Source organism: Monodelphis domestica, chromosome 1 (genome assembly GCF_027887165.1).
Source record: "Monodelphis domestica isolate mMonDom1 chromosome 1, mMonDom1.pri, whole genome shotgun sequence".
In the NCBI taxonomy this organism is placed as follows: Eukaryota; Metazoa; Chordata; class Mammalia; order Didelphimorphia; family Didelphidae; genus Monodelphis; species Monodelphis domestica.
In genome coordinates this window covers 34,201,630-34,224,900 of record NC_077227.1, presented here as the reverse complement: position 1 = coordinate 34,224,900, position 23,271 = coordinate 34,201,630, and the positions used below count along the sequence as shown (strand labels likewise).

Below are 23,271 nucleotides of genomic sequence, written 5' to 3'. Positions count from 1 at the left end.
AGAGTGTCAGAGCTGAGAGGGACCTTAGACCTAGAACCCAGAGTGTCAGAGCTGAGAGGGACCTTAGACCTAGAAACCCAGACTATCAGAGCTGGGAAGGATCTTAGAACACAAAACAAACTTTCAGCACTTAGAAGGACCTTAGACCTAGAACCCAGACTGTCAGAGCTGAGAGGGGACCTTAGACCTAGAACCCAGACTGTCAGAGCTGAGAGGGACCTTAGACCTAGAACCCAGACTGTCAGAGCTGGGAAGGATCTTAGAACCCCAAACAAACTTTCAGCACTTAGAGGGACCTTAGACCTAGAACCCAGACTGTCAGAGCTGGGAAGGATCTTAGAACACAAAACATAAACTTTCAGCACTTAGAAGGACCTTAGACCTAGAACCCAGACTGTCAGATCTAGGAAGGATCTTAGAACCATTGCCCACATGTCTGTCTGTGTGTTTTTTTTTTTAAGTATGAGATGGCCATGGACCGGGTGCAAAAGAGCAAACTTTCCCTCTACAAGAAGACGATGGAGGTGAGTTTCCAGGGTCTCCAGCGACCCCAGGAGCCCCAGGCTTTATCCTAGACATGGCGGGGGCCAAGTAGAAGAGAGGGAGTGGGTGGCCTTTCCCCGGGTCAGCAGAACACATTGAGAGTGAGTCACAAAGCCATTATGGGTGGGGGACCCCTTGATGGACAATCAGTAGACTCTTTGGCTAATATGGTCAAGGACAAAGATAAGATGAGCAGGAGGAGCCCCCAGTGATGGGTCCAGGCTGGGGCAGGGTCCCAAGAGATGAATACGATCCCACATCAGTTCTGTCTCCTACTCTGGCCTTGATCTCCATTTGGAATCTAACAACAGACACTAATAAAATGTGTAACATTCTTCGGGACGAGGGAAGAAGAGCCTCCCCTGAGGAAAGAGGGTAGAGACTCCCCATGAAAGGTGGAGGCTCTTCCCATCCCCTTCCCCCTTTTGTGACTTCCTTTTGTGTAGACTGTTAGTGGGGGAGGGAGTCACTGGAGACCTGCTATTGGTCTGAGAGCTAGGGGGAGAATGGCCTTCCAGTGGTGGCCCTGAGGAAGAGCAGCCAGGCTATACCAAGATGGGGCTGAGAAGCTCATCTCTGGAGGCATCTCTCCCCTCTCCCCTCTCGATGGGGCCTTTGGGTGGCTTTGGGTCCCTCGTTCTGGGAAGAAAAGATTCTGAAAGCTTCCTGCCTGTTGGATGTGAGAGGGGCCAGGGTGGCCGTCCCCCTCCCTCAAAGGCCGGAGAGAACTCTGAACCCAAGAGAATGAATGGGGGAATTTCAGGCACCATGGCACTTTGGGTAAAGGGGAAAGTCTGAATCTGGAGAACTTTCCCAGGAGAGGGGGCACCCGCTTCCCAGGTCTCCCTGGAGAGAAGGCTAAAGTGGACTTTGATCATGAGCTCTAGGCTACTCCACGTCATGGAACCCTCCTCCTCCACCCCCCAGAAACACTCCACCAAAGCCTCGCCTCCGTCCTTCGACTCTTAACTGTGACCTTAAAATAGGCTTGGCTTCCCCATCAGCAGCCTGGACCATTTCTTGGGAGGAGCTCTGAGAAGAAACCCCTCCCAGAGGCTCTTCTGCCTTTACTTCCTTCACAGTCCAAGAAGACCTACGAGCAGAAGTGCAAGGACGCAGATGAGGCGGAGCACATCTTCGAGCGCATCAGCTCTCAGGGCAACCAGAAACAGGTGGAAAAGGTACGAGACGATGGCTTTCAGCCAGGGTGGGAGAGACCCAGGTGTAGGGGGCCAGAGGGGAGAAGCCGAGCACCAGGGAGCCCCAGAGCCAAGCCCGGGCTGTCTGCTCCAAGCAAAGTCCCTCCTCTGACTTGCTGATGTAGCTGGAACAGCGAAGGAAGGAGGTGGTTCTCCTCCTTTGTCCCTCCATCTCCCATGGCTTCCATCATTGGCCCACTTCATGCCGTCTCTGTCAGGCTTAAGGAAAAGAGGAAAGGATGTTATTTCCTGCCTGGGCTAGCAAATCTGGAGTATCTGGGGGTGCCGGGGATCCCAATAGGGACTGGAAGTAGCGACAGCCCTGGTGAGTCTGGGGAGGAGGTCTGTTAGAAGGGATGAGCGGACTTTCTACAGGGAATATAAAGAGTGGGGGTGCTTTTGAGCGACCTGAGAGTCAGGTTGAATTATCTGATCCTGAGGTGCCAGGAAGAGGTAGCAGGGACAGTATGGAGGTAGGTAGTGTGCAAGTGGAAAATTTGCCACACTTGAGCTACGTTCCCAGCATCCTTTTAAGTGACGTCCTCATTTTACATAAGGATGCTCAGGAGAGAAATTTGGCAGAGAGCCACCCTTTCTTTGGAGCTTGTGCTTTTGGTAAAGTACTGCAGGCATGAGTCTTTGCTCTGCTCACTTGACTGAAAGAACCCTTTTTCTTTTCCTCTCTTTTTGATTTATATTTTTAAATATTTTAAATATTTATTTATTTTTATAGTTATATATATATTTTAAATACTAGGAGTATTTATTAATTTTTACTCCTACAGCAGTACACAGAGATATCTACATTCCTGGCTCAGATACTTCCTAGTTTCCTGGCACTGGGTAAATCACTTAACCTGTCTTGCCCTCAGTTTCCTCATCTATGAAATGGGACAGTAGGACTTAGTGGCTTCTAAGGAGTTCTATATCAGTTCTGAATCTATGATTCTATGATTTTATGGAGCTCTGCCACTTAACTTGTCATCAAGAAAACATTTTAAAATATGCACAGGAGGAAATGAGAGAAGAGGACACAAATAGGATGATTTTTGTCCCTGCTTAGTTAAATTTAATTCACACTTTAAAAACAAACTGGACATTTACAGTTTCATATACAATTCCTCCTCCTTTTTTTCTTCACATATTGAAAGATTTGTGTTGGTTGATGACTCTTAAGTACAGAATTTTTTTTTCATGTAAAAAGATCCCTTAAAGAGGAGTTTTAATTCCAGGGCCGCCCATCCACTTTTGAAGAGTCCTAAGCATCAGGAAGTTTTCCCGCTACATTGTTGTACCCAAATCTGCCTTCTTTGAGACTTTTATCACCTGTCCTCCTGCTGTGCCGTTTAGCCGTACTCTCAGTTCTAAGGTACACTCGAAGAAAGGCTTCTTTCTTCACAACTTTGATAATGCAAGAATTATTGTCCCTATTTTACAGAGAAGGAAACTGAGGCTCAGAGGGAAGTGACTTGCCACGGTCACAGAGTTAGTAAGTATAGATGCAAGATTTGAATCCCCATTTTTTAATCCCAAGCCCAGCACAGTTTCTTCTACAGCTCACCACCTCTCAGGCTTGTTGGCCCCAAAGGGCAGAATTGGGAAGTTTCAGAGAGGCAGATTTTGGTTCTACATACAGGCAGAACTTCCTAACAGTTATAGAATTCTAGATGTAAAACAATAAAGGACTCTAGAGACCGCGGAATATATGTCTGACATTTTACAGATGAGGAGGCTGAGAGAAGCTCAGCTGGTAAGGCTTTAAATTCAGATCTTCCTGATTCTTAGCCCAGGGCTCTATCCACTGAGTCTCCTAGGTAGAACCATCCCAAAGTAGAATGGACTTATTCCATAGGTAGTGTGCTCCCCATCACTGAAAGTATTCAAGCAGAAGTTGGATGACCAGCTTCTTGGGGATGTTGTAGAGACAAGTCTTAATCTACAGCAGATTGGGCTAGATACCCCAGCAGATCCCTTCCAACTCAGGGAGTCTCGGCTTCTATTTTATTTCAGGAGGGACCAGCTGAAATAATGGAAGTACTGGGGTATTTAGGTGAGGCAGTAGAGTCCGGTCTAGTGTTCAAATCCTGGGCAAATCACAGTGATCTGAATCTCAGCCTTGTGATTCTACAAGACAGAGACAGTCATTCATGTTCACGCTACCTCCTTCCCAATGCTGGCGTAAGGATACAATTAAGAGAATTTAGCCCAAGTGTTTCTAGGACTGGATACCATGGGGATGCCTAGACTTTAGGGCTCAGTACGTGCCCTCAGGAGTTCTTAGTCTCTTTGGGGAGATACCACCAACCCTCAAAACAGAGGACAAGAGGGACCATGAGGGGGGCTTGTGTGCCTGGAAGTTCTTCACAAAAGAGGTGGCACTTGAGCTGGACCTTACGTGGTGGTTAGAAATGGAGGGGGGCCACTGCAAGCAATCCCTGAAGGAAGAATGACCCGGAAAAAGACATCGAGGAGCAGGAAATACTGCGCAGCCACGACTGAGCCTAGTGTGTGCTGGGGGTCCCAAGAAAGGCTTCTGGGATCCTGCCCCCTGAATGAGGAGCTGGTGCCCAAGCAGGTAAGCTGCCATGTTCTCCTTCTTCATATTCCAGAGTCAGAACAAGGCAAAGCAATGTAAAGACGCAGCCAACGAAGCAGGTATGGCCTCCCTGCCCCTTTCCACTCCCCATAACCCACCGTCCCCCCAGCATCCCTGTCCCACTCAGCCTAGGAAACTTGACCAGGGATCATAGGATTAGACTAGAATGGGAGTCGGGACATTTGCCACTAGAAAAGGGGGGTAGGAAGGGAATGGCATTTATTAAGCACCTACCAAATGTTACCTCATTGGATCCTCACAATACCCTTATGAGGTAGGTGCTATTCTTATCCCCATTTTACAAATGGTGAAACTGAGGCAGACAAAAATTGCTCAAGGTCCTATGACTAATAAATACCCAACTCTGGATTTGAACTCAGAGGAGCCTAGCCCCCTACTCACTGTGCTTGATCTTGACCCTGTCGTCGCTCACCCCTCTCTGCCCCCTTGTGATGCTGCCATTCAGTCCTCATTTCTTCCATCTTTACCTGGTCCTCTGGTTACAGGATCGTACCTTAGAGGAGAGGCATCAACCTCACACCTTTGTCTCACACCTAAAATGTAATTGGGAAATATTTTAAGAAAACAAATTAAAATAGAATATCGTATATACATACCATATATCATCACGGAACATATAATTTTATCCTTCGATTTGTGGTTTTCTAATTCATTATGCAGCCTGCAGGGATCATTTCTATTGAGGGTGAGAGCAGCACCTGAAAGCACACTCATTTGTGCCCATGCCTTGGCCTCCTTGTAGACTCTGAGCGAGGGCCGCCATTTTCCATTGGCATATCCTTAGCATCTCCAACAGTGACTTGTACACAGTAGTCACTTACTAAATGTTCACTGAATTGAATTGTATTAAAATCAAAGATAATAACTGGTGAGATGCTCCTATGACTGCTGCTCCTGGAATTTGGGAGGAAGAGATCTTTGGGGGCTGGAATGGTTCCTAGAAGGGGTAGGAGCTGAGCTGGGCTTTGGAGAATGGGTTTTATTTGGACAGATGGGGATGGGGGGGATGGTGTTCCGGGCAGAGACATTCCTGGATTGGCTTTTTTGTGTTTTTAGCTTTGTAGCCTCAGTGTTGTGCCTGGCACAATATTGGGCAGGATTGGGTATCAGGGATCATGGGTTCTAATCCTGGCCTAGCCATTTGCTATCTGTGTGAACTGAGGCAAGTCGCTTAGCTCCCTTGGGCCTCACATTCTCATATTTCAGTCTCCCATAAAATTCCCTTTATCTCCAAAATGAGGGGGTGGAACTAGCAGGTCTCTGAGGCCCCTGCCTTCAATGCTGAGGTCCTACAGGCTGATTTCCTGAGAGCAGAGAGCTTGCCTTAAGGCCCGAGTGGGACTACATGCAAGAGAAGAGACAGGCCAAAAGGGTGCTCATCTGGCCACGGACGGTCTTGGCCTGGCCACTGTTCAATGGGGTGATAACATCTGGACCAAGGCTCTTGCCAAAGAGGCTTTGGGGGGCTTGTACATTGGCTCTTTGCTGCAAGGCTGAATTGACTTCCAACAAAACCCAGAAACTTGAATATGGATTTGCCTTTCAGAGCGGGTGTACAAACAGAATGTTAGCCAGCTGGACAAGGTCAGGTGTGAGTGGGAGCAAGATCACCAGCAGACCTGCGAGGTAAGTGGCTCCCCAACAGCTACAACTAGTCTGCATGGAATGAGTTGCCTCTAGAGGGAGTGAGGCCCCCATTGCTGGGGGAGGGGGGTTTCTATCAGCTGTCCTATGTCTGGGATGTCAGAGAAGTGATTCACCCCTCTGTGAGATGTTAGACCAGATGCCCTCCAAGCTCTTGGGGTCCCCTGATTCTCTGGTCCTCCACATTTGGGGGGGCAAGGCCAAGAGGCTTCTGGGTGTGAATTACACCATAGTTGATGCAGTTGTTAATTCTGATGAACTATCTTTTCCTTTTTCTTTTTTAATCTTTGTTATAAAGTATAGCTAGCTCTTTCTCTCTGTCTCTCTCTTTCTCTTTCTTTCTGTCTCTCTCAGTCTCTGTCCCTGTCTCTCCCTGTCCTTCCCTCCATCTCCCTCCCTCCCTCCCTCCCTCCATCTCCTCCCTCCTTCCCTCCCTCCGTCTCTCTGTCTCTCTCTCTGTCTCTCTCTCTCTCTCTGTCTGTCTCTATCTGTCTGTCTTTCTCTGTCTTTGTCTCTGTCTCACCCTCTGTCTGTCTCCCTCTCTCCCTCCCTCCCTCCCTCCCTCTCTCTCTCTCTCTCTCTCTCTCTCTCTCTCTCTCTCTCTCTCTCTCTCTCTCTCTCTCTCTCTCCTCTCTCTCTCTCTCTCTCTCTCTCCCCCTCCCTCCCTCCCTCCCTCCCTCTCTCTCTCTCTCTCATCTCTCTCTCTCTCTCTCTCTCTCTCTCTCTCTCTCTCTCTGTGTGTGTGCTCATGTGTGTATGTGTAGAAATATTGGGAAATGAAGGTGGTGTAAAACCAAAACCATTTCTTTTTGTCTTTAAACAACCAAGAGGAGAGACTATAGTCAGGACAAACAATCAGAGCTGTTCAACAAGGGAACAGACTGCCTGGAGAGGTAGCAAGTGCCCAGTGGCTGGAAATATTCAAACAGAAGCTGGTCCTACCCAGGTGTCTGAGAGGGGATTTCTGTGTTAGCAGAAAGGCTGAACTCAGGGACCTCCAAACCTCTTCTAGGACTCTGACTCTATTAGGGCTTCCTGGAGTTGGTGAGAGAATTCTAGGAAGTATTAGCCAAATACGGAAGAAGATCTAAGTGATAGCACTTGTCTAACCCAGTAGAGGTGCTTATTGGACCCGGGAGAGGGGAGGGAAAGAAAATGAATCATGTAAACATGGAAAATATTTTAAAAATTAAAAAGAAAAAGAAGCAAGCCTTGGCCAAGAGAAGGTGAGTGAGCACCTAGCAAGGGAAGAGGGTAACCACAGAGCCCCAGCCTGGATACGCCACCCACCGGCACTCAGCACAGGTGGGACACTGAAGACAAAAGAAGCGCCCTAGGATAGTGACTCATCACAGGACAGTAACTCGTCCCAGGACAGTGACTTGTCCCAGGATATTAACTCGTCCCAGGACAGTGACTTGTCCCAGGATATTAACTCGTCCCAGGACAGTGACTTGTCCCAGGATATTAACTCGTCCCAGGATAGTGACTTGTCCCAGGATATTAACTTGTCCCAGGATGGTGACTTGTCCCAGGATATTAACTCGTCCCAGGACAGTACCTGGACCCAGGACAGTGACTTGTCCCAGGATATTAACTTGTCCCAGGATATTAACTTGTCCCAGGATAGTGACTTGTCCCAGGATATTAACTCGTCCCAGGATAGTGACTTGTCCCAGGATAGTGACTTGTCCCAGGATATTAACTCGTCCCAGGATAGTGACTTGTCCCAGGATATTAACTTGTCCCAGGATAGTAACTTGTCCCAGGATATTAACTTGTCCCAGGATAGTAACTTGTCCCAGGATATTAACTAAATTTCTAACTAAAATTCATCTAAGACAAAGATCCCTTTTTCTATAAAAATAGTCATCATCATACTATTTAAAATGACTAAAATTTCCTTCTTTTTCTCTTTGTTTGGAAATTTTTTTAATTAATAAATTTAGAATATTTTTCCATAGTTACAAGGTTCATGTTCTTTCCCTGCCCTCTTCCAACCCCCTCCTGAAGCCGACGTGCAATTCCTCTGGGTTTTACTCGTAAAATGACTCAAATTTCTAACACTCTTGGGGGGTTACAAAATGCTTTCCTCAGCCCAGTCCCGTGAGGTGGAGAGTACAAGTGTTACAGGAGAAAACTGAGGATCAGAGAGAAGTGACTTGCACAAGGCCACTCAGTGGCATGGATCCTGATCCCCAAACCAGTGGGTTCTTCCAGTGGACCCTGCCACAAAAAGCTGGTGAAAAAATTCTCCCGGCCCCTGGGTGGTACCCTAGATGGGTGTGGGGTGCTTCCATCCCCCCTTGATGGCCCCACTTGAGGAAATCTCTTTGTGGCTTCAGGCTTTTCAGCTCCAGGAGAGTGACCGCCTCACCATTCTTCGGAACTCGCTCTGGGTCCATTGCAACCAGCTGTCCATGCAGTGCGTCAAAGATGACGAGGTAGGTGATGCACTCAGCTCCCTCACCTGCCTTCCCTTGGCCGCCCCGGCGTTTGTCAGCTCATTTCTGGCCACTGGTGGTCCGAGCGCCGAGGGGGGCTCCGCTAGGGCTCTTCCCAGGAAGAAGGCTTTGGATGGTTTCTCAACAGCCCTCCCAAAAGAGCAAATCTCTCTTCACTCGGTAATAACAGTTATTAACAGCTAGAGAGCATGTGAAGGTTTGCAAAGCGCTTCCCATGTATTAGCTCATTTGGCCCCCTAAAGACCCAGCAGCAAGGAAGACAGGTACCCAGGCAGAGAAGCAACAGGCTGGCTCAGTGACTGGAGAGCCTGCCTTGAAGCTGCAGAGTCCCGGGTTTGAATCCTTCCTCTGACACTCGGGCTGGGGGACTCTGGGCAAGCCGGCACTTCTCCACGTGCTGGGAACTCTCTGACATTCTAAGTCACACGCCAGATGCTAACTTGCCCTGATGGAGAGAGATTCCTCCTCTCTTTACGGGTCCCCATCCCTAAAAAGCCCATGAGGTTGGCGCTTTCATTATTCTGATACATACGAGGACAGGAGAGGAGATGACGTGACTTACCCACAGTCACACAGCTAATAAATACCCACAACAAGACTCACACTCAGGTCTTCTTGATTCGACACTGAGCGCTCAACCCACCCGACTGCCATAGCCTCAGAGCCCCCAAAGGGCTTTCTCAAACAAGGTCTCCTAATGGCCATGGCTGAGCCAGGTAGCAGAGAGGGGTCTTGTGGGGAACGAATGGAGCCCCAGAGAGCCTGGGACTTGCCTCGAGTCCTGCAGGGGAAAGTGGGGCAGAAACAGGGCTAGCACCCACAGGTCCTGCTTCTGGGTCCCTGCTGCTCTGCATCCACAAGGCTGACTGACCTTGTCCCCTTGGCAGTACTATGAAGAAGTCCGGATAAGCCTAGAGGGCTGCAATATCGAGGCAGACATAGACTTCTTCATCCAGAACAAAATGACGGGAACAGAACGGCCAGGTGAGTCCAGGGACAGGATTTTCTAGGACTGCTGGGGCTGGCGGGGAGGGGAAGGGGGACAAGCGGGCTTGAGAGGAGCCTAAAGAGAGGCTTCTACACCACAGCCTCCACCCAGGAGGCACACAGAATGCTGCCCTGAGATCAAATTTTTAAAGAAAGGAAAGAATAGGAGGTGTCACTGGGTATGAAGAATATATACTGAAGGGGAGAAATACAAGAACCATAATGCAAAGAAGAAAGGAGGAGATGGTGAAGAAGAGTTGGGATAAGATCAATGAAGGGAGGAAGGAAGGAAGGAAGGAAGGAAGGAAGGAAGGAAGGAAGGAAGGAAGGAAGGAAGGAAGGAAGGAAGGAAGGAAGGAAGGAAGGAAGGAAGGAAGGAGGGAGGGAGGGAGGGAGGGAAAAAAGGAAAGGAAAGGAAGGAAGGAAGGAGGGAAGAAAGGGAAGGAAGGAAGGAAAGAAGGAAGGAAGGAAGGAAGGAGGGAGAGAAAAAAGGAAGGAAGGAAAGAAGGAGGGAGGAAAAGGAGGGAAGGCGATCAATGACTCCAGGCTGGGAGGGAGGGCTGCTTAGCCCTGGATGGCACAGTCAGGACCCCCCAAAACGTCTTGCCAGACCAGAATGTTGTACTTTATTGAATAAGATGGAAGTCAGCAGATCTAATTATCCACTAGAAATGGACTTGGGGGAGAAATGGGGAAGTTTGACAGTTTATCTGAGGAAGATCTAAGCGTTTGAATGGGCTTCAGGTTCAGTAAGAATCAAGATTGTGATATGGGGCCAAGAAAGCAACCGTGAGCTGGGCTGGATGAGAAGAGGCAAAGCCCCCAGGAATGGAGGGGGACCATCTTGTGTTCTACCCTGGTCAGAGCGTGTTTGGAGCACTGGGTTTAGCATCTTAATAAAGGCATGGATTAGCTAGAAGGCAACAAGCAGGGGGTGACCGTGATGGCGATGGGGTGGGAACGGGGATGCCTTCATTGGTCACGAATGCCTCTTCTCACGGTCTCCTTCTCTTCTCCGCCAAATACACAGAGCCCATTTCCTATGAGAACTACTACGATCGAAACCCCAATGGAGGCTCCCACAGTCCCAACCTTTACCCGGCTTGTGGCATGATAAAGAGGTGAGGACCCGGGGGTGGGGGGTGGGATCTGGGAGGCTGATGGTTGATGTAAGCCCAGCAGGGACAGCTGGGACCTCCGACGCTCAGATCTGTCCAAATCTAATCTCATCCCAGGGTGCAGCAGGAGGTATGGCCAAAGGGGGTGCACCAGCCCCAAGAATGCAATTCTGGGGCACTCTGCATTTATACTTGCCACTCTTTTATCTGTTGGGGTTTTTTTTTCCCCTTCAAGTAACTGGAATCCCTTAGAAAGATCCTTCTCTGCAGATTCTGCCCCGATATCCAATTGGGTCTTTGGTGTCCTTATTAGAACATCTATCATTTTCCAGAAACACACTCACACACACCCCAAAGATGGAGCAACATTGTCTTTGTCCCTTGGTAGCTGAACTGAGATGGTGCCTAATTTAGAGGGTACTGGTGGTACTTACAACCCTTTAGCAGCAGAGAAACAATAGAGCTTAACAGCTAATTAACACTTTTATTTTGTTTTCACTCATTATTTAATTGGTGTGAGGAAACTCCTCCCCAAAACCCAGTCAAGATCTCCAAATGTTCTGCAACTTCATAGACTTAGAGAGTTACCTGAGGGCCCTGAGAAATTCAGGGATGTGTGTCAGAGCCCAACTCTATCCAAGATGGCACACTGCCTCTCCTTCCTCCATTTAATTCTTTTTTTTTTTAAACCCTTACCTTCCATCTTGGAGTCAGTACTGTGTATTGGCTCCAAGGCAGAAGAGTGGTAAGGGCTAGGCAATGGGGGTCAAGTGACTTGCCCAGGGTCACACAGTCCTTCCTCCATTTTAGACAAGGGAAAACTGGGGGCCAGAAAATCCAAGTGAGCAAGAAAAATTAGTCAAACCAGGAAGCTTCCAAGTGGTAGGCTGGGGTGAGCTTTGGTGACCCACACCTGGTCGCCTCTCTCAGTGACCTCACACAGTGTCCCAGGGTCTCAAGCCCATCCTCATGGGGCAGTACCCCAGGCATTCATTATCTCCCCCCAAAAGGTCAGCGTCATGCCTTTGGTTGAAAACACAATGGCTAGTATTTACCATGGGTACAAAATTTAGGGTTCTTTCTAGGAAGTGGATTTTAATGATCCAGGGTTTCTGTCCCTGGAAAGGTTCTTCTGATCCCTTCATTATCTGTCCATCCCTTGTTCTGCTGCTGTTTTGGCATGACTTTGGCCAAGATACTTCCCCACTAGGGCCTCAGGTTCATGGTGGCCAACATTTGTCTGGCAGAATGCAGTAGAGCTTTGACATCCATCCTCTCACTGGATCCCTGGCATCTAGGGAGGATGGGGGCTATCATTTGATAGAGGAAGAAACTGAAACCAACCATTGTCTTTTGCCTCTCTATGTCCCTCCAAGATCTTTGAAAGACACCTGAAGCTGTTAGGGTTCCCCTGTTTCTCTGTGAACTCACCCCACTACCATATTTTACTGTCACATCTCCTGAATGTGTTTTTTATTTCTATGTCTGGATTTTTAAGCTGTTGTCCAACTTCTGTGTTTTGTGTTGTGTTCACACCTGCAAACTTCCTTGACATCCTTCTACAGGCTTTGAGTGGAAAAAAAATGCTCCAACAAACACCTAAACCTTCATAACCCGGGACCTGCAGACATGCCCAAGCTACCTTCAGTCGGAGTGTTTCTCACCCAAGTTTCCTGGCTGCCCTTTTCCTCTGAGCCCTGCGGCCAGCCTGACCCGTTCCTGACACCTCTTCCTCTTAAAAAAAATCACTCCGTGTTACTCTTCCCCAAATATTATTCTCCCTTATGCCCAAGAACTATGGTTAGCCAAGTAAAATGGGCATGTTGACCACATCCAAACAGCGCATGCCTTGTTCTGCACCTGTGGTCCACCGATCTCCCTACCCAGATAATGGAAGTGTGTTTTCTCATTAGCCATCTGGAATAAGTCAGGAGTGACCATTGCATTGTTTTGAGTTCCAATGTCGTTTAGTGTTTATTCTTCTACCTTTACTTTCTTTCCTCCCCTCTCCATCTACTTTCATCTTTTCATAGCCCCTCTTGTCAGAACAGCTATAAACAATTACCTGTTGTTACAGAAGCAGAGCCCAGAATAAAAATCAAAGAATGATTCTTCATTATTTTAGTACTTTCAGATTTACAAAATGTTTTCTTTCCACCCATCCCAGAAGATAGAGAGTAAGCATTATTATGCCCATTTTATAAAAAAAAAAAAAAGATAACTGAAGACCAGGGACTAGCCCAGGGTCACACAGCTGCTCTGTCAGTGACTCAAATTTAGCCGTTTCCCATTTTCTTCCCATCCCAGCTGCCTCCAGCTTTTATAAGCATCATCCCAACTTACATTTCTGCAGCCCTGAAAAGGAAGGATTTTTTGTTGTTCAGTCATGTTCAACTCTTCATGACCCCATTGGGAGTTTTCTTGGGAGAGCTACCAGAGAGGTTTGCCATTTCCTTTTCCAGCTCATTTTCCAGATGAGGAAACTGAGGCAAACAGGGTTAAGTGATTTGCCCAGGGTTAAACAGCTATTAAGTGTCTGAGGTTGGATTTGAACTCATGTCCTGATGCCAGGGCTCGTGCTCTATCCACAGTACCTCCTAGCTGCCCTTAAGGAAATTTTACAAAGTACTTTATGGCTTTTCTGGGGCATAAGGACCACATAGTGGGGGAAATCCCTCTACTCATGCAAATTAGCCTCTTCTCTGCAAGGAATAGTCCTAGAGAGTTTCCTGGGGCCAGAGGTTCAGTGACTTGCTCAGGATCGCACAGTCAAGATGTGTCAGAGACCAAACTCACCTCGGACCCAGCTTCCCTGCATTTATTTCCTTTGATCTGTGAGGTAACTGACCTGAGAGCAGAGAGACTTAGCTCCCTCTCGAGGCAGATATCATTATCCCCATTTGTTTTTAAAACCCTTACCTAATGCTTTAGAATTAATACCAAGTGCTGGTTCCAAGGCAGAGGAGCAGAAAGGACTAGGCAATAGGGGTTAAGTGACTTGCCCAGGGTCACACAGCTAGGAAGTATCTGTGGCCAGCTTCGAACCCAGGACCCCTGTCTCCGGACCTGGCTCTCTATCCACTGAGCCACCTAGCTGCCCTCATTATCCCCATTTTACAGATGAGCAGAGTGAGGCTGAGAGACTAAACTTGTGACTTAATTGATATGGGGAACTCTCATTGTGGAAACTCCCTCCTCTGATCCAAGGCAGCCCCTCACCTTACTTTGGGCACTGAGAAGTTAAGGGGGGAGACGTTGGTGAGGTAAGGGAGGTCTCCTGAGACCCCTCCAGCCTTCTCTTCACCCTTTAAGTGTAACTGTTTTTATAAAGCAAAGACTCAGGTTGCTGCAGTCCTCACTGGCGTGAGGTAGGTGCATTCTAGTCCCAACACAAAGATCAATTTGTTTGACTGCCTGGGTCCTTGGTATCCCAATATGAAGGGCCAGAAGGACTTCTGAGACCAGCTAGTTTCAACCTCTCATTTTGCAGAGAGGGAAACTGAGGCCCAGAAAAGTCTTGAACCCAGGGCTCTGACTTCAAAATCCATTCACCTTTCTTCTGTTTCTTATGGTCTCAGAGGTTCCCACTCTCATGGATTAAAGCTGGCGAAGAAACCAATTCACACTGAATTATGAGGAATTCAATATGGCCCCCATCACAGGGGGAGTGGCATTTGGGAAGAAGAACTTAGAGAAGGCCATGCTTACTCCCAAAGGAATGAAGCTCTACCAGACAATTTCTGCCTATGATGCACAGGGCAGGGAGGGATGGGGGAGCCTTCCTGGTACTCTCCACATCCTCCACCCAGAGAATGCTGCCCTGTTCTCTCGGGGGAGCAGCCTGGCTCCCTCCATAGCTACCAAGTTGGGAAGAATTCCCCAGGCCCAGATCATGGGGAGCTCAGGCGGGCAGTCAGCCAGCTCATCCTCTCATTAGGGCTTCCCAGCAGGGACGGCTGCCTCTGGCTCAGGGAGCCCCCCCAGCTTAGCCTTGCTTCACTGCCGAAGGGGAGGAGCTGAACCTCCTGGGCAGAATGGAGCCCTTTACAGATCACGAGATGCTGCTGGCTCATTCATTTATTCATTCATTCAACAAATATGCTGGGCTCAGGGAGACTTAGAGAAGGAGAAGGCTTTGAGCCACAGTGGAGAGAGGCCCCCAGGCAGAGTTGGAGGGGCTTCCCCATTCTGGTTCCCTTCTCTGAAACATCAAGGGGTTGGAGGAAAAGATCATTAATCTCTGTGCTGGTCCCAAATCCCATGATCCTGCGGGAAAGGCATGTTCCTGCCCACGAGGACCCCAAAACAGGATCACAAATGTCAAAAGCATCTCCTGAGATCTTTGAATGTGAGGCAAAATCAAAGTGTCCTCCCTGGGCTCTTTAGGGTGGGCAGTTAGGGAAGGGAGGTCAAGGAAAGCTTCCAGGAGGCAGATGGCAGACCGGCAGAGCCTTGGAGCATGGATGAGATTTCTGAAAGTAGAGATTGTAGGAAGGGAGTGTGTTTGGGGAGAGAGCAAGGAGTCCAGCTTGGCTGGAGTGTGTCTAGAGTTATGTGAGAGCCAGGGTGGTGCAGTAGATAGAGAGCTGATCTCAAAGCCTAGAAGATCTGTGCCTCTGACACATTCTAGCTATGTGACCCTGGACTAGTCAATCCCTCAGAGCCAAACCAAAATAGAAACGGATCTTGTGGGTCTGCCTATTGGCTTGGAAACCACAAATGAGTTGGAACTAGGCTGTGTTAGCATTAATTTTGTTAGACATTTTCCAGTGATATGCCTGGGTTTGACTTGACATTTCTGCCCAGGGAACTCCCTGAGATGGCACTGAAGATGCCAACCTGCTCGAGTTTCCTCACTCAGAAATTCCCTGTATCAGTGAAATCACAGGTCTCTGTGCTGGGGTGAGGGGGTCATGGGACAAAAATGAATTGGTCACAGAGAGCCTTGAATGCCAGAGTGAAGAATCTCCCTTTGAATCACCCACCCATCCACCAACTTGTGGAATGATGATTCACAAAAACCCCTTTCCTTCCACTTCTCAATCCACTGAGCCCCTAGCTGCCCTGGAAGGATGATTTTCAATATCTGTTCACACATACGAGCACACAGTTACCTCCTATTGATGGCATTTGGGGTTCGTGTTTCCCACATTGAAATCTCTAGAAAAGGACTTCATTGGTCCCCAGCAAAAAGCTGAAAGGAAGCAGGAGGGTGCTCTGCGGATTGCCACGGGATCAAAGGAAAGAAGAAGCTTCAAGGAGCAGAGCCAGCAGCCCTCTGTGGAGCCCAGTGGGGTTTCTGAGCCATTTCCAGCCCTCCTCCCTACTCCTCCATCCCTGGCTTTTAGAGTCACAGAAAAATAGACTTTGTTTCCCCCCTTGCATGGTGGAGCTTTGTGGTGTGCCCATATCTCCATCTATGTGCTTTTGGTGTGTGCCTGTCACTGTCCATGGTCCCTGGACAAATTTCTGGTCCTCAACAGGCTGATGTCATGAGGACTCTCAGGGCCATTTTTCTGGGGTCACACCATGATATGGGTCCCTCAGAGAATAGCTTTTGGTCTTTTACTGCCCCCTCCCTGCTGGGCTAGCTACCCTTTCAACCCTGCTCCCAGCTCCTAGGGTTTCCCACAAGGTTTTCTGGGGGCTTTAGTGTGGTGGAAAGAGCATTGATTCTGGTCCAAAGATCTGGATTCTCTTTTGCAGCCCTGACTAGCTATGTGATCTTGGACAGACTCATCCCCCTCTCTGGGTCTCCTTTGATATGAGAATTACAGTATTTACATAATGGAAAATTCTGTAACCCCTCAAATGTTCAAGAAGTTAATGCTATCAATAAACATCTAAAAAATAAACTAAAAAAGAGAGAGAAAAGTCATCGGGGAGAAGGACTCTAAAAAGCTAAACACCCACGAGTCAGGGTTCTTTCCCAGCTTGTGGGCAGGAGAGCATCCAGGAGATAGAAGAAGACATCCCTCCTCCCTCCTTCCCCTGGAGAGCTCAGAACCTGATGCGCTTGAATAGAACAAGTGGGCATCAATTAAGTCCCTTTTATGGTATGCTGGGCACTGGGCACTCAACAATGAATCTGTACCTGCCCTCAAGGAACTGACATTCTAAAGGCTAAAGGTGCTCAGCTGGAATGTCTCCCTGCCCAAGGCTGTGTCTGAGGATTGGCCCAGTGAGCCAAAGATCCCCATCAGAGGGTAGGCTGTGGGGTGAGGGGCTTGGGCATCAGATAAGGAATGGACAACAAAGCTGAGATTTGAGCACTTTCTGTTTCTCCACCCTGACTCCTATGCCCTTCTGAATTTAAGGTGGGAAAGGATAGGGAGGTGATGGACATACCCATCCCTCAGATAAGCCAAGTTATCCCTGGATAGAGAGAATCAGTGGTAACTCCTCCTGGGCCATATGTGCAAAGTGTACCTGTGAAACAGGGAAGTCTTTTCCATTTGTTTCTCCTCTCACCACCTCTCAGCCTCCAACCCCTGTTAGAGCCACTGTGGTGGCTCCCCCCATGGACCTACATGGTTTCCCATTCTTTGGGCCCCCTCCTCCATTTGTAGGCTTCCAGATTTGGAAAGAAATCACTGATCAAATCAGGACCCCCTTCAAATAATCATCTAGCCTTTACTCAAAGATTTCTTGCGATGGGAAGGCTCAGTACCTCCTAATATAAATGATAGACAGCATTTATAACACACTTACTATGTACCAAGCACATTATGAATATTAATTCATTTGATCCTCATACCAAGCCTAAAAATGAGGTAGCTGCTGTTATTCCCCCTATTTTACAAATGAGGAAACTGAGGTAGACAGAAGCTAAGTGACTTATCCAAGGATCACACACTTTCTAAATGTCTGAGGCTGAATTTGAACTCTGATCTTCCTAACTCCAGGATTGATGCTCTCTCTAGAAGACTATTCCACTTTTGAACAACTTGAATGCAAGGCTGAGTCACCTGGAGGGATTGGTAACCACTTAGTGTCCCCTCCTGAGGACAGCTGTGAAGGTGGGGGGCAAGGGGAGAGCATGAAGACCAGACCTAGTAATATAAGACAACTGCTTAGGAAGGGAGGGAAGAGGGAAGACCCTAAAGAGTGCCAGTCTCCTCATGGTGCCAGAAATCTCACTATTAGAATTTTAGTCTTTTGGGTCTTTAAGTTCTCCCAAATAAAACTCCAATAACCCCTGGGGGTTGGGGTCACCTTCAATTCATCAGTTAAGACCAGAGCAGGAATCAAAATCAATGGGAATGAGGACAGGATGGAGGTGGCCAAGTGACAGTTTGTATGAAAAAGATCCAGGGATCTTAGTGGACTACAAGCTCAATGAGAATCAACAAAAGAAGGTCTTATGGGTAAAAACAAAAACAACTTAATTTAAGGGGGCAGCTAGGTAGTTCCATGGATTAAAAGCCAGATCTAGAGATAAGGACATTCTGGGTTCAAATCTAGCCTCAAACACTTCCTAGCTGTGTGACCTTGGGCAAGTTACTTAAACCCCATTGCCTAGCCCTTGTTGCAATACACAGTATTGATTCTAAGATGGAAGATAAGAGGTTAAAAAATAAAAATAAAAATTAGATTTTGACCCTAGGACTCTGTTTTAAGAGTCAGAAGGTCTGGAATGGCGAGAGGTACTACTTTCCCCTGGTTAGGCCACACCTGGAATACTGCTTTCAGTTCTGAGCATTATGCTTTCAGAAAGACATTGAGATGCTTAAATGCATCCAGAAAACAAGAGGGAGAGAACAAAAGTCTACCATCATCAGTTTGGAGAAGAAATAGGAATGTTTGGCTTGAAGAAGAAAGAATTTGAGGGAGATGTGATAACCATCTTCAAGTGTTTGAAAGGCCAGTCTGGAAAAGAGATGAGAATTATTCTTGACACTAGTGAAAAGTCTAGGAACAATGATAGGAAGTCAGAGAGGAGAGAGTTTTAGCTTGAGAAAAGGAAAAATGTCCAGATAATCCCTGTTGTCTAAAAGGAATGAATTGCTTTAGTAGATAGTGAGCTCCTCATCAATGGAAGTATTCAAAGTTAAGCTGGCTGATCCCTTGTCTGGGAGACTATAGAAAGGATTCTTGCTCAGGATGAACTAGATGACCACGGTGGTCACTTCCAGCTTGAGGAGTCCATAATACTGTGAGGGTTGACTGATTTGTGAAATGGGACACTGGGTGAGTACTTAAGAGCCAAGGCTACAAGAGGACATGGAGGCGTTAGGAGAGTGCCAGGGACCAATGTTAGGGACTTCGCAATCTTGTAGGGCTCTGCTGTCCAGCTGAATTGTCATGGATCACATCTGGGCACATGGTGGGAGGAGAGGGCACAGAAGAAGTCCCTGCCCACAGCTGGCAAGGGAGGAGAGTGAGCCAAGAAGCTGGAGAACTTTCCCATTCTTCAAACTGAAGGCATTGTCATAGATGTAGAATGTCCCAGCTGGAAGAAACCATCGAGATCATTTTAGCCTGGAGATCTGCAAATGATAGCACATGGGCCAAATCTGGCTAAGAATGAGTTTTATATTTTTATATAAAACAAACATCAAATAGTTTGTAAAGAAATTTTAAAGAAATACAATAAGCAAGACTTTATTTTATATTTTTTTAAATCCATTCTTAACTCCCTGGCTAGACAAAAACAGGTGGTAGCATCTACTGACCTCTCTAGTCTTCTTTAAGTCCCACCTTCTCCAGGAAATCTTCCACAAACCCTCTTCCCTCTGTTAATTATTTCCTATTTAATCTGCATATGTCTTGCTCTGTATATATGTTTGCGTGTGGTCTCCTCCCTTAGACTGTCAGCTCTTGAGGATGGGGATTGTCTTTTGCCTCTTTGTATCATTGTGGTAGAGATCCCAAGCTTGTACTGATTTGATTAGCCGCAGTGAGACACATTATATATTGACCCCAACATGGTAATGTCATTTTGGTCCTCTTTGGGTACCAAGGACAGCAACCAACCTGCACATAGTATAGATAGTTGGTGCTTAATAAATGTTTATTGATTGATGGATTAATTCAACCCCCTGATCCAACCTTCACATTTTCCTGAGAAAGAAACTGAGGCCCCAAAGGGGTGAAGTAATTTTTCTATTTATCTCATAGTGGCAGAGGTGGGACTAGAACTCAGGTCTTCTGACCACAGTGCTTTGTCCACAACAATCCAGAGAACATCTGCAGCCTTATTTTTTTTTACCCTTGTGCAACCATGGGCATAAACAATAGACTCATTGACAAAAGAACATAATTAGAATCCCAGCTCTGATACTTATTAGCTGTGCCCCCTCTATGATCCTCATTGTTTTCCATCTGTAAAATGGGAATGCTGAAACTTACTCTTGTCAACTCTCAGAGTTGTTTTTAGAAAGAAAGCCAGTGTAAACCTATAGACCCTGCATAAATGTGGACTATTTGTCTCTAAGGTCTTGAGAGAGAATTTTCCCAGCCTTCTTTCCTTCTGACCCCACAGGTTCTCAGGGCTGTTACATGGGAGCCCAAAAAACTCTACTGAGAATGCCACCCCCTCTGCCCCTCCTGCAGGTAACTGTGTCTTTCTTTCTGGAAAAAAACTCAGAAGTTGGAGTGGGTAGAAAGGGAGGGTCTGGGCCCCTGTTCGTTATGGTGAGACTACCAAGAGGGGCTTTGGTACAAGGACCATGGAGGGGAGTTATGGAAGGAGAGATGGGCACATAACAGAGGAGCAGCCCAGAATGTCAGAGCTGGTATCACCCAGGCCAGCTCTCTTCCTTTTAGGGTGAAAGCCTAAAGAGAAGGGAAATGGTTTTCCAAAAGTCCTGCAGCATATTCACAGTAGAGCTGAGCCTGGAACCCAGGTCCCCCGATGTCCCCTCGTCACTCTGGCTCCTCCCCAAATGCTATTTGAGGTTGGCTTATGGGCCCCACTGGCATTCAAAGACCCGGAGATTCTGGGTTTGGGTGGTGCCCCAGACAACAGCTGGGATCTTTTTCTGTGTTTAATTTGGGAAAGTGAGTAGGAGGGAAACTGAGAAGCCATGTAGAGCAGCTGAGGCTCTCCCGCAAGAGTCTGGCATCTCCGACTGGGTGGTGATTGTGGACCCGACATGGGGCCCCAGGGAAGGGCATGGGCATCAGTGGGAGCGGGCCCAAGGACAGGCTGGCTCTGCCTAGTCTCCAGCAGGGCTATACCAAGGGAGGGTCCAGGGTCAAGTATAGAATGAGGGCCAGAAGGAGGCGGGGGCGGGGGGGAAGGGAAGAGAGAGGAAGAAGAGGGAGAGAAGAAATATCTAAATGGTGAGTGGGAAGAGGGGGACCCTCCATTGCAGCTGATGACACCAGGCAAAAGGGGTCCCAGAGCCAGCCTATGGGAGCCAGACTTGGACTTATACCCAGAGTCCTCCTGTGTGACCCTCGGCAAGTCACTTAACTGCTCTGGGCTCCAGGTGACTCAATAGAGATTAAATGGCAATAAAGGACATTTCTTCCTCAGAATGATGCTGTCTACACTGCCTGCCTCACAGGGGACATGTGAGGAATAAAAGTACTTCCTAGATCTCAAATGTGCCAGAGAAAAAGGAGGGCCAGGACTTTGGCAAGGGGTTAGGGGTCCTTTCTAGGCTTGACATTAGCTAAGTCTTTGTTCTCAAGGTATTTACAGTCTAGATTGGGGGAGGGGGATATTGGGGGTCCTTCTCAGGAGGTTGCTGGGGGCCCATTGGCTTCACCCTCTCCAGGGGTGGCTGGGAGTGCCAGGGATGTTTACCCCACCTTTCTTGGGCAGGGCCCATCTCTGCTCCTCTGCAGAAGAATGACATCGTCTATGCGGACATTGTACAAACTAATAGCACCCCAGAAGCCCTGGCCCAGGACTACAGGGTGCTTTATGATTATGTGGCCCAGGTGAGTATGATGGGATGGCCTCAGTTTCCTCAACTGTTAAATGGGGGTAATAATAGCACCTCCCTGCCATTGTTGTCATGAGGATCAAATGAGACAATATTGGTGCCTGTCACACAGTGGGTGCTTAAGAAATGCCGGTTTCTTTCCTTCCCTCTTATTGCTCTAATTTAAGTGAGTTCCTTAACGAGGAAGATCTGGGTGGTAGGATGGAGAAGACAGGTCTGGGGGAGGGAAGGGGGACATAATATTGTCTTCAAGTATCTAAAAGTCTATTGGGAAGAAGAGACATTTGACTCATTTTGCTTGACTCCCCAGGGAAGACCTAGAAGTAGCATTGAGGTGGGGTGTACAAGTTACAGGAAATCTGATTTCAGTCAATATAAGTAAAAACTGTAGCAACCAGGCCTGTCCAAAAATAGAACAAGCTGGTTTATTTGGTAGTGAGCTCCTCATTGCATGAGGTATCCAAGAAGAGGCTATTTGATCTTCTTTAGGGCTGGGAGGTTGGCTCCTCTGAGGGTCCTACTGACTTAAACACTTATGATTCTATTTCAGAATGCTGATGAACTGGACATCACTGCTGGAGATATCCTGGCAGTCATCCTGGAGGGAGAAGATGGCTGGTGGACGGTTGAGAGGAATGGGCAAAGGGGCTTTGTGCCAGGCTCCTATCTGGAGAAGCTCTAAAGGAGCATCCAGCCTTGACCCCTTCCCCTCTGCCTGAGTGATCTGCCTGATCACTCCTCTCACCCTGGAAGAGATGCCCTCCAACCCCTCCTGCCTCAGTTTCTGGGGCAGCTCACACTGCCTTGACTAAGCCTTCTTCATGGCTTCTAATGGGCCAGGCCTGGGGGGTGGGAAGTCAGCTGTGTGGAATGGGAAGAGCAAAGGAGCTAGCATGGGAGAGACTTGGGTGCTAGACCTAGCTCAGTCCTTAATGTAATATGTGCAAATTGTTCAACCTCTCAGATTCAGTTTCCCCATCTTTGAATTAAAGAGTTAGATTAGATCATTTCTGGTTTCTTCCCAGATCCAATATTCTCTGTTCTATGGTTCCTCCCAGGCCTGACATTCTTTGTTCTAAGGTTCTTTCCAGCTGTAACATTTCTCTGTAGTTCTATCCACAAGCCCCTGTCTAAGAGACAAGTCCTTTCTGGTCCTCAAAACACCTGAATCTTCCAAGCAAGGGTTTAGGGGAGGAGAACTCAAACATCATCAACCATTCCATCAGCTCTTGGCCATGTCCTGTGTTGGCTGTGTGGCCATGGCTGTGTTGGGGGCAGAGCTGAAAGAGGTGAGGCAATGATATAGAAGGTGCCAGTCCTGACCTCAGGAAGCCCTCAGGGAAGGACCTTAAAAATCAATCATCCAGGCCATGTGGGGAGAGAAAACTCTGCCCCTAATACACACACACACACACACACACACACACACACACACACACACACACACACACACACACACACTGAGAGCCAGAGGATGTGGTCATTACTGGAGGAGCTGAGAGGAGTGAGAGAATCAGAGGAGATGGGGTGATGGCTGACCCTTGTAGTGATGGGAGGAAAACTGGTTGGATGTTCCAGCCTCGAAGGAGGGAAACTCATCATAAGCCAATGCATAAAGGAAGAAAATAAGCCAAGAATGGTATAGAGGACAGGAATGGTGGGGCTGGGGGTTGGACAGGGTAATAGTGTGAGAACCACTTAGACTAAAGTGTAGACTAGAAGGAATAGAGTGATGTACAGGATGACTAGGTTGGAAAGAGCCATACAGGAGTTTGGATTTTGCCTTAGGTGGAATAGGGA

The 23,271-nt window shown here is 47.8% G+C and overlaps 1 protein-coding gene across 1 annotated transcript; it reads left to right on the top strand.

The window, feature by feature from the left end:
• The first annotated feature begins 428 nt into the window (after positions 1-428).
• Positions 429-22,478, top strand: PSTPIP1 (proline-serine-threonine phosphatase interacting protein 1). The gene is made up of 10 exons (XM_056796792.1): positions 429-524; positions 1,626-1,724; positions 4,352-4,397; positions 5,906-5,985; positions 8,349-8,447; positions 9,356-9,452; positions 10,486-10,576; positions 20,058-20,128; positions 21,348-21,466; positions 22,022-22,478. The coding sequence occupies exons 1-10, from the start codon at positions 468-470 to the stop codon at positions 22,151-22,153; spliced, it is 891 nt and encodes a 296-aa protein (XP_056652770.1). The 5' UTR covers positions 429-467; the 3' UTR covers positions 22,154-22,478.
• Positions 22,479-23,271: the final 793 nt, after the last annotated feature.

Coding starts and splice junctions, on each gene's coding strand:
- PSTPIP1 (XM_056796792.1), top strand. CDS start 468: ATGGCCATGGACCGGGTGCAAAAGAGCAAACTTTCCCTCTACAAGAAG. Junction 4,398..5,905: donor AGACGCAGCCAACGAAGCAG/GTATGGCCTCCC, acceptor TTTGCCTTTCAG/AGCGGGTGTACAAACAGAAT. Junction 5,986..8,348: donor ATCACCAGCAGACCTGCGAG/GTAAGTGGCTCC, acceptor TTGTGGCTTCAG/GCTTTTCAGCTCCAGGAGAG.